At 36.8% G+C, this 17,462-nt stretch overlaps 1 protein-coding gene across 12 annotated transcripts in view; it reads right to left on the reverse strand.

The window, feature by feature from the left end:
* Window positions 1-17,462, reverse strand: part of Ppfia2 (PPFI scaffold protein A2) — a 345,304-nt gene that overhangs the window by 203,962 nt on the left and 123,880 nt on the right. For 3 of the 12 annotated variants that reach the window (XM_075954455.1, XM_075954454.1, XM_075954453.1), the window contains exon 1: window positions 8,626-9,036. The exons of 6 other annotated variants lie outside the window; for them this stretch is intronic. In XM_075954455.1, the coding sequence (XP_075810570.1) occupies window positions 8,626-8,706 (81 nt within the window). In that variant the 5' untranslated portion in view covers window positions 8,707-9,036. Of the gene's footprint in view, window positions 1-8,625; window positions 9,196-17,462 lie in introns of those variants that run through there. 3 more of the 12 variants (XM_075954449.1, XM_075954450.1, XM_075954452.1) reach the window with 3 other exon arrangements.

The raw sequence follows: 17,462 nt of genomic DNA on the forward strand, positions 1-17,462 counted from the left end.
TTCATTATGTATGTATGTTAAATATATGCATATATAAACCAAAATGTTACATGTGAATGAAAAGAGATGAATTATTTTTCTGAGTTTGGCTAATATCACATAAATGTTTTGTATGATTATATGCAGCTTCATGCACTTTATAAAACAATGCTATAATTACATTCTTCAAAAATAAGGTAGTTTTAATTGCATGTAAATATTTTATAAATTTTCCTATAGAATTTCAAGATTTTATTTGTTCCATTGAATCATGAAAACCTCATGACTAAGCAGTGTAGTTTCCCGAAATTTAATAAGTGCACTCTAAGAACACTTCCCTTGCTAATAGCTATACCTACTTATTGCTATGACCTCCTTATAGAGCACTTGACTCATTTCCAAAGTCATGACCTATGATTCTATTTAAATTTGGGCAAATCTTCTTAATATATATAATACACTGAAGATACATAAGGGAAAGCATGGAACATACTGGGAATGTTTACCATGAAAAAATACAAAAGTTTATAATGTATTTCAAAAATGAATTGTGTATCTTAATCAACACACAATGGTAATTTACATGTATCCTAAAGTTAAAACCTTTTGTACTTGTGTACTTAACAGAACAATATGCTACCGAGACTTCAGAGTTAGAAAAACAAAACATGTTTTACTAAACATTACTATGGTCTTTTTTTAAACTGGGAATTCAGTCAGGTATTTTGTGTGATTAATGAAGAGAAGACTCATTCCTCCATTTACTCAAAGAGTAGAAGCAGCCTCTCTAGACATGCCTTAGTCTATGCTTCAGTAAACAAATCTAAAGTTATATAATAGTGAAGACATGTGAAGAAAAAGCAAAATAAGGCAGGCACTGTAGCATTAGTATACTCATGGTACAGAAGGAAGAGAAGGGAGAGTTCTGGTGAAAGGCTGATGGCAGCCTCGGCAGATTTTTGTCTTAGAAGGATCATACTAAAGTGAACAAAAAACCTAAATGTGGTATAGAATGGTATTAGTACTTGGACATAAATATCAAATGGAAGATTAGAAGAAGAGGACCAACAAGATGACTTTGTAAGGAAAAACATACACTTGTTGCCAAGTCCCACTCTGATCCCCCCCCACACACACACACACTGGACAATGTGAGAACCAAAGTCTAGAAGTCAACTTCTGACCTTGTCACACATGTGGTAGCACACACAGACTATTCACACACACACACACACACACACACACACACACACACACACACAAATCAATAAACATCATTAAAAACTGAAAATAATAACAAGAGCTTATAGTTTGAATCAGATTCAGAGATAAAATTCTTGAATGCAGTGAGGACAATGTACATTTCATTGTGTGTCTGAGAAAAAACACACAATTATATATGCTCAAGTTCTTCAGTGTTTAGGGGAGCACATAACCTGAGACACAGCACGATATTCAAGAAGTTGGGTGGAAGAATAAGGAGAAACATGAAAACAAACAAGTATAGAGCCTCCAAGAGTGACAGTCTGCCTATCTGTTCTAAGTCCCATTCATTCAACCCACTTTATAATGGTTCAGCCACTCTATAAGTGGATACCACTTAGACAGAGCCCTCTCCTGAGAGCCAAAAATGTCTTTCTAATCGTCAGTCAGTCAACAACTTAATTTCCTACATTGGTTTCTAAACCTACCCTCCATAACTCTATCACCGGAAATGTTGGATTCTGCAATGTTGCCTTGAACTCTCCAGTCTCCTGCATTCAGAAGCTCATAACATTTCATAGAACCTATGTCAGAGACACACTACCGGGGTAACATCTGCTATGGTCTAGAACCTACATGTCTTCATTGTCTAATTTCTGGCCCCCATACAGAGTCTATTAACTGCTTTAAGTTAAACACCATCTATACCATTCACTGATTTCTGTGTTTAGTCCCAGTGACATGGAGCATTGTTAAATATTGAGTTAAGTATTTTATGTGCTAAATATTCCATAGTTATGGTTATGTACTTCATATGTCTTTACGTGCAAATCTAAGACATAAGTATACTAGCAACTTGATAATGAGGAAAACAAACAAAAACCAAACGTATTTCCAACTGGGAAACTATTCTTAAATATGATATGAGGAGATGCAGTGTAACTAAATCAACGAGGCAGCTAAGAGGGAACTGTGTGTACCATTGGAGAGGGGGTTAGAAGAGGGGGTGGGGTACACAGCAGGTGTCCTGCTGCAGAATTGGAGATGAGATTAGGGGACTGGATTTGGAGGAGCCCAGGGAGCAGTAAATAGCTGTGGTTAGGTTATCTGCTTCCCTAGCTGGAGTGAACCAAGTATTTTTAATTTTTATTTTATATCATCTAGCATTATAATAATTCCCTCCCCCTTGTTCATTGCTTTGCCACTGTCACCAACTCGAGCAACCACTCCCTGATAACCTGCAGTTCATTCCAGCCAGCAAAGCAGATAGGCTAACTATATATCTTCACCTCTCCCTCTTTCCATTCTCAAGTCCAAACCCACAGTCTCATCCCCAGCTCTGTAGCAAACCACCTGTTTCAGCTTCTCCTCACCTGCTGCTCCCAGGGATTAAGCAGTTCCTGGTGGGGCAGCTTGCTTTCTTCCCTCTTGTGTAATCACTCAGCCACTCCATAATAGCCCATCCCTATTTCTATCAGTTCCCAATAACAACCACATTTTATCTGCAACTCCCAGTGGCCACACCTAACAAGGTCCCAGAAGAACTTTTGACCAGCCAATACACAGCAACCATACTCTCCTAAGAAACAGAGAGGGCAACAGAAACCAAGGAACAGAACACACTCCAAAAAAGACAAGAATGTATGTATGTTACAAATGATGGTAGATGTATTAGAATTTCAGCTGCCTTCTCAATGGAGACTCTAAATGCCAGAAGGGCCTGGACAGATGTTCTTCAAGCTCTACATACCACTTATCAAAGTTAAATCAAGATTTCCTAAGGAATTTAAACAAACCTATAATCCCCCCCCCTGCTGAAATAGAAGCAGTAGTTAAAAGTCTACCAACCAAAAGAAAGTCCAGATGGTTTTGCTTAGAATTCTATCAGACTTTCAAAAAAGAATGGATGTTAATACTCTTTAAACTATTCCACAAAAGAGAAACAGGAAGATCATTGCCCAAATTGTTTTAAGAAGCCACAGTTACCCTGATTATCACACTGCATATAGGCCCAACAATAAAAAGAGAATTACGGGTTCATTTAGCTGAATTTTAGCCAGTGTTACTACATAACCCAGGAGACATGGAGTGTCTTTTTCTCAGGACTGTAGTAAGGTTTGGTCAGCTTCACATTTTGTCGTTGTTGTTAATCACACAACTTGTGCAAAGCCTTTTCACAAGTATCTACATATACATCTCAAGTTATCAATGAAATGTCTGTGAGCCCAAACACAAAAATAAAGTTGGATTATTGGGTAACAACAAAATGATAAGAAAAAATACAAGATCTGGCACTTTTCTAAAAACTCAGAATTACTCTGTCAAAAGTTGTTTGATTATAAAGATATGTTCTACACATCAATTACCAATGATATCTCCAGAGTGAGAGCTCTGAAGGCAATTGAGACTTCAAGACTACTCATTTTACCTCTTACAGATTTCAAATGCAAATCTCATCTCTGAAATATGAAAATACAGTTCAATCAATTTTAAATACTCTATCTTGATGAAGGATGCTCTCTACACTTTGGGAATAGTGTAGGTTTTTAGAATGAAGTTAGAAATGGCAACGTTTTAGGAAAGCAGCAATTGTAGGATTCCTCTAAGGGTCCATGACCTAACCAGCCATGAGTAGTTGGCTAGGCTTATGGTAGACGGCACTGATTCACTCCTATTGAGCAATAATTAGACATCTGTGGGTTACCCCAAAGTAAAAGTGCTACCATTATACTGTTGGGACTATCTTGGTGTGGTCACTGTTGTGGTTTGTGGGTTTTACAGCTCGGTGTGGCTATTGGTTGCTTTTATCCCTTTGAAACTTGCTTTCTACTTGCAGGTACTATGAGAGCTAGTTTTCAAAAGGGCAAGTTTTTAGTAAGTCCTTGGTCAGTTTCTCCACATTCTGTGCCCTAACTGTGATAGCTTTAATAATAGGGTCTTATCTTAAACTCCTATTAGGCAACCAAATTCAAGTACCCCTCACCTGTCGTCAAAGAAATTTCTTTGTATAACAGGGGGAGATTATGAAAATCCACAAACTGCTCTAAATCTGGAGAACAACTGACTGTGGGGTGCCCAACCCCAAGGGATGCTTCTATAAGGCCACTATTATTCTGAGGGCTTAGTGGAAGCAGAGAAAGAAGAGGCTGAATGACAGACAGTGAGAACTACAAGACCATGGTGCCTGCTGCTCCACAATTCTTTCTGGACATGACAAGAAGGATGCACCCATGAAATCCTAGGAATATAATTTCTCAAACAAGACCATAATAATGATAATACAAATTGTCCTGTGGATGTGGCAAGTTTCTGAAGGCTGTGCTACTGAATGAAAAGTGTAAGCAATCAGTGGCTGTGGGAAGAGCCTTTTCCAGGGCTAATTCTCTAATATATTATACAATCCAAAGTGGTCAGCCATAAACACTTATACATATATTCAACATTAAATGGAGTCAGCAGGCTGTATTTATACACACACACACATATATATGTACATATATAGATATAGATATATATATATATATATACACACACACACACACATGCATGCCTGCATACAGATAAATGGTAACAACAATAATTAATGCATAAACTGCCATGAATTTGACATGAAGTTCAAAGGTAACACAGGAGAGTTAGAGGGCAGAGAGGGAGGGTTGGAAATATAGGAGTCATGACTAAAGTTTGCAAAAATAAAAAAAATTAAATTAAAAATGATCTAGATTAAACTTAAGGAAAAGCTCAGTAAAGAATGATAAAGAATGTAAAGGAAACTGTCCAAATGGTACTGGCTAACTGCAATATAATTACAAGTACATTTTAATAAGATAGAAGATTTTCTTTGATCATTCATGTAACTATTACATATTTAAATAATCTGTGTTGATTTTGTATAGAAAGACTTAGTATCAAACACATTTTCGTGTATGTAAATGAACTATCCTGACCTATTTTCCCTACTAACATATAGTCATGCTTCATTACCTACCTAAGTATTCAAATGCACGAATTATTGCTTCTTTAACAAATCATCACTGCTTACTAAGCGGAGATATTGTTGACATCCATGTGTTAGAGGCAAGTTAATAAAATGGCCCCACAGATGACACAAAAGCAGACTAGCTTCTTCAGTCATGGTATGAACAGGAGACGTGATCCAAGGAAGCACATTTAACAAAGCGTGGAGGAATTCATAAAAGCTTTATGGAAAATGACAGCCTTTGAGACGAGTTTTTAAGAAAACATCTTTCCAATGTGCAAAGGCAAGAAGAAGACAAGGAAGCACAAGACATGCAATTTTCTGGTAAGGAGAGCTGTGATCTAAGTGACAAAGGCCATTTGAGGACAGCATTGGAAGACGGACTTCATCCCCTAAGAAGGGATATGTGAATTAATTTAGCCACAGAAATGAGAGGTTACTCTTTTCATACTGAGAGGGATGTGAATTGTTCTGGTTGTTCTTGTGTATTAGCAGAAAGACACCCCCACATGGGCTTGACACACAGTCAGAAATGAAAGACACAAATCATTTCTCTGCAGGAGAAATGAGTAAAGCCCATCTCTTGAGGTTAAATTCTTTTGATATAGGAAGTCTGTGGCAAATTTTATTGTGTTTTTTACAATAGCACACTGTTTTTATTTGCAATAAACTATTACAAAGAACCTTAATAAATAAAATATAGGAATGCAGAAGAAAGAACAGTTACTGGTTGAAAGTTGTTAAAGTCGAAGAAATGGGGATATTCATATTGGACACAAGTATTTTGGAATGAATAACCTATTTTGTGCCAAGCCCGTCCAGAAGTTTTAAGAGTACAGAGATGTAATTTACAAAGAGTAAATTACGGAGTTGGAAGGGACATAATAAAATTATGCTAAAACATTGTTTGTGTGTGTGTAAACACAAAATTAGAAAAATTAAGTAGGTTTTCATATGTATATCTAAAGAAAGTATATATATATATAACTTTTATTAAAACATATTTTCCACTTATGTACATTTGAATATCATAAAGTATTTTACAATGGTGTGTATAAATATAACAATACCACTCTGGTTACATTTGTTTGTTAACTTTGGAACTTCTGGGGGCAATACAAGAAACTACACTCTAAGACTTCAATTTTGACTTAATAAATAAAATTTACAAACTGTGTGTTGGCATCCTGCAAGTTCCAAAACCTCTGAACAGAAAAATGTAGATAGTTGTGTATTCATAGTAACACAACTGAGAATTCACACATAAAAAAATAATTTAAATTGTGTTAGCTATTTCGCACAAAATGTGTTTGCATAGATATGCATAAAAGCACGAATACATTTTACTAAATTAAAATGCAATGAAAATAAAATCTTGATCCTAGGAGGTAGTTATACTTCTTATTGGTCACTCTTTTACCCTTGAAATTATTTAATAAAAATATTTTAAATGGTACTCAAAATTTGATAACATAAACTTCCAAAAATAATCAGAATGGTTTTGATTATTAATGAAGAGATGAGACTAAACTTCTATGTTATTCTTGCTGGAGTGTACAAATGTCCCTGCATTTGTTACTTTGTGGTGGCATAATTTTAAGTACATCATCTCTGAAATCCCAATTCCTTGCAGAATGTTCCTCTTTGAAGCATAAGGCACACTTCAATAATACTTAAATTTTGAGAGTTTAACTAATCTTTTCACATGATACTTTTTTACATACGGTGGGGTTTTTTTACAGAATTTTATTTGATTTCAATTTTACACTCCTCAGACCAAAGGAAAGATAATGTCTTAAATATAGGTTGTCACACAAGTAAAAATAAAGATTCAATTCTTCCCTTTGAAACTAAAAATAAAGGTTCACTATGAAACCTTTATATCATGCTTTAAGAATTATTTTATCTACCACAAAAGTCCTAAATCACAGCCAAAAGAGAAGCATCCAAACTTAACACATTTCCTGTTACTGCAAACTTCTAGGCCAGATAACATTTTACGCGATTGGAAAATGTCGGAAAAGTGAATTTGTATTTGGCCTCATTTATGCTTTATCTGAATATGAAGGTTTATATCTCCCTATGCTATCACATCAACGAAACATTTCCTCTGCATTTTCAGAGAAAATCACCTGCCGAGGAAGGTGTCAGCAAGATCTCTACTGAAGGAATTCTAAGTAGCCTGTGTCACGACTGAGCATGTGAGACTCACTGACCCTTCAACCCTGAGACATAGAGGTAGAATTCCGAATGTCAGAAGTCGCTGCCACAGTCAGCATCAGGTTATTGTAACGAGCGTTTATAGCTCTGTGCACAGGGAAGAGGGAGTAATGCTTCTGCACACAGCCTCAGGGCAGTGGCATTTTGAACACCCACCACAGAAAACAGATCATTAATAAGGAAAGAATCTATTCGGGAACAACACAGACACACGCTATCAGTAGACTTCAGAGCAAAACAGGAGGGGTGGCATGGTTCAAAAAAGAGGTAGAAAGGGAAGAGGAGGGAGCAATTGTATCTACTGATTACAGTCTGCAAGAGCAGGAAACTTCTAGAAATCTAGTGTTCATTTATACAGAGGTCCCCTCTAACATCTCAATTAGCCTTACTAGATTTTCCCTGGATGTCTTTGTATTGACTCCAGAACAAAAAACAATAATTAAATAGAAGTCTTTTATAGTTTCATCATGTGAGCCACACCATGAGAGGAGGCTCATTGTCTTGGTGACTATAACACAGAATTATAAACTCGACCTTCATACTGAAAGATACACCTTTGAGCCTTAAAATGAAGCAAGATCTTATTTGGCTTAGAGTTAAGCATTTTCTACACTGAGAACTGATTTATTCCTGGCATATTTGGCAGGCAACACCTTTGTGATTCCTATAAATCATTGTGTCTCTTTGATAACATAGAAAATCTCTCCTAATTAGTTTCTACTTTACCCCCAAATTGAAAAGCATAGTAAACAGGGCACTTAAGCCTCCCGTAAGAGTGATTGCTTTTTGCATCACCCATAACAAAATTAGATAACAGGCATTATCTAAGGCTATGTTTACAAAAGATAGCATTCTTTTTTTAGCCGAGGACTTAGGTTTTAAAGTTCCATTAATGTCTTTAAATTTTACTCTGTGATACACAAGGAACAGAACTGCCCAGCATTCTTCCATAAAAGCGTTGAAGCCATGAAAACACAGGCACAACACGTCTCCACAACTTCAAGTGACAGTACTTAAAATCCTCAGGAAATGCAGCATTCACTCTTATTCAGCTTGAATTCACAAAGCTGCCTCCCCCTTTCCACATTTAAAAACAGATTAAGGTGCATGCAGGTTATCCACTCAGTAGATAGAACCACTTCATACTTCCCCACGTTCCACTCCGCCTTTCAGTATTTCTCTTTATTTAAAGTTTGACTATGTATTAACTTTCTAAGTAGTGAAACCATTTAAAGCACACTTACTTGGAAAGTGTAAAACCGGGTCCCATTAGGAAGGTGCACTTTAGGAGAGCCAGTAACAGTGTTCATATCCGAGAAAATCATTTCTGATCACGGAGACAATATAATCCACAAGGAGTTACAGAAGCCGAGTCGAGAGCTTAGTGTGCAGATAAATCCGTGCATGCATTGAGGGAGACTACCCGGTAAAAAGCAATCTGCCCCATCCTTCTTGGATACACAGGAATAGCTTTCGAAAGCTCTCTTCCACGTTTGAAATCTAAGCTGAAAGGGTATCAGCTACCGACCTTTCGTGCAGCTAAGTTCTTTAGAACGTAGAGTGTTTCAAAAAAAAAAAAATTAAAAACACAGAGGGAAAGAAGGAAGAACCAACGATAAACGGAGCTTGTGCAGAATCTGGCAGTGCCGTGGACTTGCCCATCTGGTCCCGGTGATAATCACCTCCCTCCACCACAGTCTAGCAGAGTGATTATGCTAAATATCCTGGTTAACCAATAACACACAGTTTCATTTCAGGGAGGCATGCACAGTGCTATTCAGAGGACCTCTCCTGACGAACACGGAGCTTGACTCACTCGGTGCTGAAAGCTGCGTTTAGTAACTGAAGACTGTGTTTGTAGCTCTCTTGCTATTTTATAATCCTCAGTCTCTCTGGTACTCCCAGTCTTTTCAGCGGTGTTCGGGTTTTTGTTGTTGTTGTTGTTGTCTTTTTAGAGCCTTTATTAAGTGAGAATTCTTTCATATAGATCAAAGCATGATACAACCAGCTACGACGCTGGGAAGCAACAGATAAAATCCTTTCAATCTCTGTAATGCTAGGAATATTTACCAAGAAAATTCAAATGCTTTCTCTTTCCTGAACTATAAAAAATTTACAGATGTAATATGTTTATTATCCAGTCGTTTATACCTTAGTTAAACCATAGAATATTGATAATGCTTAAAATGTCCCACATTTCTTTTAATTAAGCTTATTTCTTATATGAAGCAGTTAGCAAAGGTATTTGTATAAACAGACTTCTTAATGAAAGATTCAAAAGTGTTTGTAAGCCCTGACATTATTTGTTAAACGTGTTTATTGTTCTACATCTGTAACCAATTATTCAGTCCATATAAAAGATGAGATCTGGGTGACTTGCCAACTTCTTGAGGTAAAAATAAATGTTCCATTTACACGTGGTTCAAAGGTGGAGATGTCAGGGATAAAACGGAATGAGGCAAGAGTCTGTCTGAGCAAAAATATCTAAGTTCAAATGGTTATATACCATCAAGGACTAGGAACCACCTACGCTGAAGAGACAGGGAATAAAAGACAGTGTAGGATCATAAACTACTACCACAGGGTACATACTTAATAGAAGTACTGGATTGGGAGGTTGAGGCAAGAGGGTGTCCATGAATACCAGGTTATCCTGGTATAAATTAAGACCCTTACTATAAAAATAAAACCAAGAAAGGCATCTTTTTATAATTTACTTACACTCTCAGCACTGGGGAAGGCAATTTTGAGAAGTGGAGTTGTTTTTTTTTTCTCTAGGATGAAAGAGTATTCATATTATGTTGAAAGGAATTCATAAGAGGTTTGCCAGGACTGAGAGGATAGCTCACTGGTTAAGGCAAATGTTGGGGAGCACGGTAACAAGCTAGTAATTCCAGAGGCAGATGGTAGAAAGGATCTCCAGAGCAAGCTAGTCAGAGGACTAACCATATTAGGGTGCTCTAGTTTGTATTGGGAACTCTTGCCTCAATGACAATGATTGCCAATATCAACCTCAAGCCTCCATATGCAGGGACAAATGCACAGGCATGTGCACACAAACACACACACACATATACACACACACACACTATACACATACAAACGTTTGCACATACATACCATGTGTGAAAATATGGGAAGAAAGATCTACCTAGTCTATACCATTTTTAATCATTTGTTTATATTTATATATTTTCCTATTTCTTTTCTCCTTCACAATGTTATCTCTCTCTTTTTCTGTTCACAGTATCTTAGCTTAAGTAAAATTTTAAATATTTTATCTCATATCAATAACTTGCTAACTGTTCTGTATTATTGCAGGTAATAATTTTCAATAATTATTTAAGTATTCATCGTATCCTGTTATTTTTGTTGTTGTTCAGTTAATAGTTTCCCTATTCTTTTTAATCCCTGATGGGATTCTCTCAAATGGGTTTAATATTCAAATGTGATTGTATAGGGTTAATGTTGTGGTGATCAGGCTACATGTAAAGATGTAGATTCTTTATTCTCTGAGACTCCATGTACACAAGGTACTTCCCAAACAGTCACCTTGTGCTTGACAATCCCCACTCCCCAACACACAAAATGTGACCTGAACTCACTTCTCAAACACAAACCTGAAACTTCTTGGAAATTTCAGTTTCATGGGGAAAAAAAAATGTTCACCAACTAGAGCATTACACAATATGCCTTTACAATACACAACTACATTCCACCAGCATTACACAGTATGTCTTTACATTACACAAAATACATAGTCTCATACAATTCACATATTTGATATAGTCTTGTGTATATGCTAAATTTGAAGCATCAGTAAGCTATTTTACTACAACTATGAATTTCTGAAGACTCTCAGTCAATAAAAAGCCTTTCTTTATTCATATTTGTTTCATAGGAAGGGAATAAAATAGGTTATATTTTTCTTTTCTTTTTCTTTTTTGTTTGTTTTCGAGACAGGGTTTCTCTGTGGTTTTGGAGCCTGTCCTGGAACTATCTCTTGTAGACCAGGCTGGTCTCGAACTCACAGAGATCCGCCTGCCTCTGCCTCCCGAGTGCTGGGATTAAAGGCGTGCGCCACCACCGCCCGGTTATATTTTTCTTTTCAAAGAGACAGAAGGAAGACCCAATAATGATGCACACACTTTGTACACTTTGGTGCCTTCTTCTAAACATAACAGGATTCAACGTATACAATCCTTCCTCGATGTCCTTTTCTATACAGATAGTAATGTTATTTTTAATTGAAAATAAATACATCCCAGCGACAGTTTCCCTTCCCCCAACTCCTCTCAGCTCCCCTCTGATGTGGGAGTGTCATATCAATCTGTTGATTTCTTTGGCTAAGCAATAAAGAAACTGCTAGGCCCATTTGATAGGCCCACCCTTAGGTGGGTGGAGTAAACAGAACAGAACGCTGGGAGGAAGAGGAAGTGAGGTCAGACTCGACAGCTCTCCTCTCCGAAGCAGACGCAGGAGAGACGCCATGCTACCTGCTCCAGGGAAGACGCACGCTATGAAGCTCCGACCCAGGATGGACTTAGGCTAGAATCTTCCCGGTAAGCGCAGCTAGGGGCGCTACACAGATGATTAGAAATGGGCTAAATTAATATGTGAGAATTAGCCTAGAAGAGGCTAGATAGGAATGGGCCAAAGCAGTGTTTAAAAGAATACAGTGTCTGTGTAATTATTTCGGGTAAAGCTAGCCGGGCAGGGCAGGCGGCTGGGGTGTTTGGGGACGCAGCCCCACCGCCGCCCTTATTACTACACCCCTCAATATCCCTTCTCCACCAGTCGTCTCCCCCTCCATTTCCTCTTCAGAAAAGAGTAGGACTCCAAGTGACAACAGCTAAACACATCAAAAAAAAAAAAAAAAGATACAGCAGGACAATGCAAAAGCCCTCATAGAGAGGCTGAAAAGAGTCAGACACACACTCGGGCTGTTAGGAGTACCACAAAAACACCAAGCTAACAATCATAACATAGGCAGACCACCTGGTATAGATAGTCCCATGCTGGCTCATTAATTATCATATCAGTCTCCGTGAGCCCATATGATCCCTGCTTAATTAATTCAGTGGCTGAAATTCTCCCGGTGGCCTCCATCCTTTCTAACTCCTCCAATCTTCTCTCCTACTAGGTTCCCTGATCTCCAAGGTGAGGGATACAACAGAGACCTCCAATTTAAAGTCTCTCTCTTCATAATGTTAATAAAATGACCTTGTTATTCTGACATTGATTTGGAAATAAATCATTTTTGTTCTCTGCCTGATAGAAACAGGGAAGGTGGTGTTCTGGTCTAGATATTTACAAGCACATGTAACTTGCTACCGTCACAGACGTTGTCAAAGCCAAGGTTTCGCCTCCCATCATTATATAAGTCAGGAGCATCATAGAAATTAGATCATTGGTCAGCGACAGTCTTGTTCGCTGAGAAATGCATCTACTTTGCTTGTACACAGCATAAGGCAAACAATGAGAAGGAAATTTAATCCACCACGTTTATACAGTTTCCTCACAGTGATCATCTTTGAGTCAGACCTAAAAAGCCATGATAGTCCTGGATAGAAGAGCCTTGAGAAGTCTCAGCTCTGCTCTGAGTTCTGGGTCAGACACTCTGTCTAATGATGTGGTTTTCAAACAGTCAGTTTATTCTCTTTTATCAATAATGTTTTAAAAAACTAGGTGCGACTTGTTCATCATTTAAAATAATGTGCACTAAGGTTTACGTTAACAATGGATGTATTCATTTTTAGAAGTCCATCTGTTACGATATTCTAAAATTAAATTCAGCAGAGGAAATAAAAACATCACTTCAATTTAATTGGCGTAATCTACTTTTTAGAAAGCAAACAAAAGACAAAAGCTTTTAAAACTTGAAGTCTTTTCATTTTTTTTTACTCTATTCCCCTTCAATTCCCTACACATTCGTGTTGTGTTCACCAGAGATTCATGAGTAGAGTTCACTTCTCAAGCACAAACCAATGGACAATTGGTTTTAAAAAATACATTATGGTACTACTCAAAAATTCAAGCACGCAATCCTATGAGTGTTAGCTTTCATTAATTCACAAAGAAAATGGTTGAATTTTGATATTTTTAGTGATAAAATAGTTCATATGGCAGAGTATAGATTTGTTAGTGAAAATAATATAATTAGTGTCTGAATAATGATCATGTACGTAATTTATAACTGAGCTAAAAATTAACTTTGAATTATTATACTAAAAACTACATATTAAAAAAAGTACCACTGATAAGCTTGACTGGGACTTTCCTGCTCATGGTAAATACAAGATTATGTCTATGTTTGAAAACCTTTTCAATCACTTAGAAAGAGAACACACTTGTAAATACGTTCTTGAAGAAAATTGCATAAGTCTTAAAGAATTTTTCATGGGAGAAAATTCATATAAGATGGATGGTTGGAACTGACTTCATAAAGGTAAATGATGTGAAAATATGAGAAGGGGTGAATTACTCTCACTGAGATCTTTAGTTCACTGTGTGGTGGTGACTCATAGCCTTAACCCAGAACTTGGGAGGCAGGGACAGACAGATATCTGAGTTCGAGGCCAACCTGGTTTACAAAGCAAGTGTCAGCACAGCCAGGAATACACCTGTCATGAACACCCCCCCCAAATTTAGACCTCCATACTATATTAATATTATAAGTGTATCTTTCTCAAGGAAAAAGTTATGATTCTAACCTAATAGAAGACTATGAAATATTATATCTTCCTCACCCTCTATTTCTTTTCTCCTGGAATCATACATTCACCTGTACATAAATTAATGGCAAATAACCAAGTATCTCCAGCAATTGGTATTGTTCCCAGACTCAGAAGAATTACTGCAAAATATTGACTATGATCCTTAAAGAACTTTATATTTCACAGGTCCAATAGCGACTAATAATAGACAGTTAAGCCACCAAAGAGTGCAGTGCAGTGTGGCAAGTATTAATCACTGATATAACCTAAGGGATTCTAAGTGATTTGGCCCAAACAGTACCTTTGAAGAAGGCTGCATCAGAGTGGTCCCAGCAAAAGCAGATAGACGGCAGCTTCCCAAAGGATCAACAATCAGAGGCACTGATGACATGGTGTAACTAAGAAATATAGCTGGTAGTATTTTAAGGTTATATAAGAAGTACCCGAATTAGATATATTTTTGTGCACTAATTCCCAAGTGAGATTGGGAAAAACTTTAATTGGATCAATACTTTATTTCTCTTCAACCAAGGAGAATCAGACAATCCTTGTTTGATAAGAAATATGAATTTAGTGTTTTATGTTCATAGTTTCATGAGTATATTTGGACATCATTACTCAGCTTGAGAAATAAATTTCCAAGGTTATTTGAGAATACTAAAAATTTAATATGTCTGCTTGCTTTCAGTTTATCATACGATGATTAGGGCATTAACTTGAACATAATAAAACATATATCACAGATACTGAGAAGATATCTCAATGGGTAGGAGCTCTTGTTCTGCAAACACGAGAGACCTGTTCATATGCATGAATATATGCATACACCTGCACACTCGTGTGCACGTACCATGCATACATTTAGTAAATGGGTAACATAATACACAGAAAGAACATGCTATGTGTAAAATAACTGGCAAGGTGTTTATAGTAACAATGCTTTTGAGCCAGCACCTATATAAGAGTAAAATAAAGGATCCATTACAATTGCTATAGACAGAAAATTGCAAAACACATTCTAAAATGTACAAGGAGAAGAAAAAGAGAAACTTGAGGTTTTGCATAAATCAAATTTTAAAAAAGGAAATATTTAAAACGTGATAGGTAAAACCTTGAATTTCAACACTGTTTTTAATTGACTCCCAGAAGTCATCTGCCATGTCATTCCACTTCTGAGAAAAGTCCATAACCTTCTAACACACATAACAGGCTTTCACCTAGAGTAATCCTAAAATGCTTCATGAGTTGTTGTTATATAGCCTTTGATATCAAGTTTCAGCTTGAAGGTGGTAAAGATAATTTTGTTATAAGTCAATGCTTCTCTATCTGTGGGTTGTATCCCCCTTGAGGGATAAAAGACCCTTTCACAGGGGTCACCTAAGACCACTGGAAAACACAGATCTTTACCTTATGATTCACAATAGTAGAAAAATGACATTTATGAAGTAGTGACAAGATTAATTTTATGGATGGAGGTCATCACAATGTGGGGAACTGTATTAAAAGAGTGCAGCATTAGGAAAGTTGAGTACCGCTCTTCTAACTAGTAGCGAGAGGTTGGAGAGATAGATAAGCAGTTAAAAGTGTGTGCTGCTCAATGATGAGGTCCAGAATTCAGCACCCAGCATCCACATTGGGTAGTTTACTAACCTTTAGCTCCAGCTCCAATGCCCAGCCTCTTTTGGCCTCTGCATGTACCACATATGTGAATATACACAAACATACATGAATTAAATAAACATTTAAAAAATGTGGTTGTCAGACATATTTTGCTTCATGTAAGTAATTTGCTCTTATTTCATTCATTTATGCACATGGATAAGAAGCTCAGAAGTTTGCTATGGTGATGAGGGGTTTTTAAATTTAAACAACATATTATACAGACTGTTCATTTTCTGTTAGTTTATGATAAACTCCTGAGTTGAAAAGAGGACATAGTAAAAGAAGAATGTGAAGCAAGAAAACCAGAGAGAGAAGGGGGGAGGAAAGATAAGATAGGCATACCGCTATAATTTACACTATATCGCTATAGGATAACAAATAATCTTGTCAGTAAGCATTCAGTTTTAAGTCGTACCAGATGGAGTGAAGTTGGGGTCCAGATGGACGCTGCTTATGAGCTATTCCATGTGGACTATGATAGCTCAGCACGTTATTGCTAGCTGAGTAGTCAGTCTCCTTTGCCTCTGAGATAGTTATCCATTTCCAGGTCTAACAGCATATATCCTTTTTCTTGAATAGCAATTGTAAAATGAGCAAAAATGTTGACCTTATGACAAGACCAACATCCCTGAATATTCCTCTTTTGATTATCTACTAGCCAAAAATCACATTGCCTGCATTCTGTATGAAGGACTCATTCATTAACTAATTTCTCTACCAAGTAATTATTGAGGTGCTATGAAATACTTAACAGGTATAGTTAAAATAGAAGTGAATGAAGAATAAGGACGTAAGCTCTTCAGTACATAACATAAGAATTGGATATGTCACTGGCAGGCATGTTCATGGATTGGAGGGACCCAAGAATTAGACACCTCTGTTACATAAAAATGCCCTTCCAATTTCATTGTGTCTTCTTTATAATCTATTGTAATCTCAAGATTTGTAATCAAGGAAAAAATAAATATTATAGTATACTGAGACAACTTGATCTTCCTATTGAGACAAAAATAGTGCAAGTGGAATGATAAGGCCTGCTCAATGGCTTATGAATCAAACTTAAAATACTATACATTAAACACACACACACATATATATACATATATATATATGTATGTATATATACACACCATGCTCTTTTTTCTACAGTATAGCTTATTTATTTATTCACATATTTTGAGTGGAATCAGTTATTCATATGATAGGCAAGCATTGTACCACTACTGATGTGTGCGTGTGTGTGTGTGTGTGTATCCCTGATTTTGCTTTTGAACTGTTTCCAGGTTGGCTTGGACTCACTGCTGTAGCTCAAGAAGAACTTATATTTGAAATCATCCTTCCTCAACTTCTCAGTTGTTAGATTCTAGGTTTTTACAATAAGCATTGCCTTCGATGGAAAATTTCTGACACTTTAAAAATAATTGAGCATTTTTGACCCCCCAAAAAAACTCACTTCTTCACTGCGTAAATTAATGCATCCACATCATTCACTGAATATGTGCACCATTCTGTTGGTGGAAATTACTATATTGGAGTATAATACTCAGTCTATCACTTAATGTGGAGCTTTTTATAACTGTAAGTATTGTTTCTAGCTAAAATTTGAAACATAATAAGGTACCTCAGTGTTGAAAAGTTATGAATTCCATGGAATTCTGAGTGTCACTAAGAAGGAGAAACATTCTATCTATGGCTTAGAGTTG

This window comes from Microtus pennsylvanicus, chromosome 20 (assembly GCF_037038515.1).
Source record: "Microtus pennsylvanicus isolate mMicPen1 chromosome 20, mMicPen1.hap1, whole genome shotgun sequence".
Classification (NCBI taxonomy): Eukaryota; Metazoa; Chordata; class Mammalia; order Rodentia; family Cricetidae; genus Microtus; species Microtus pennsylvanicus.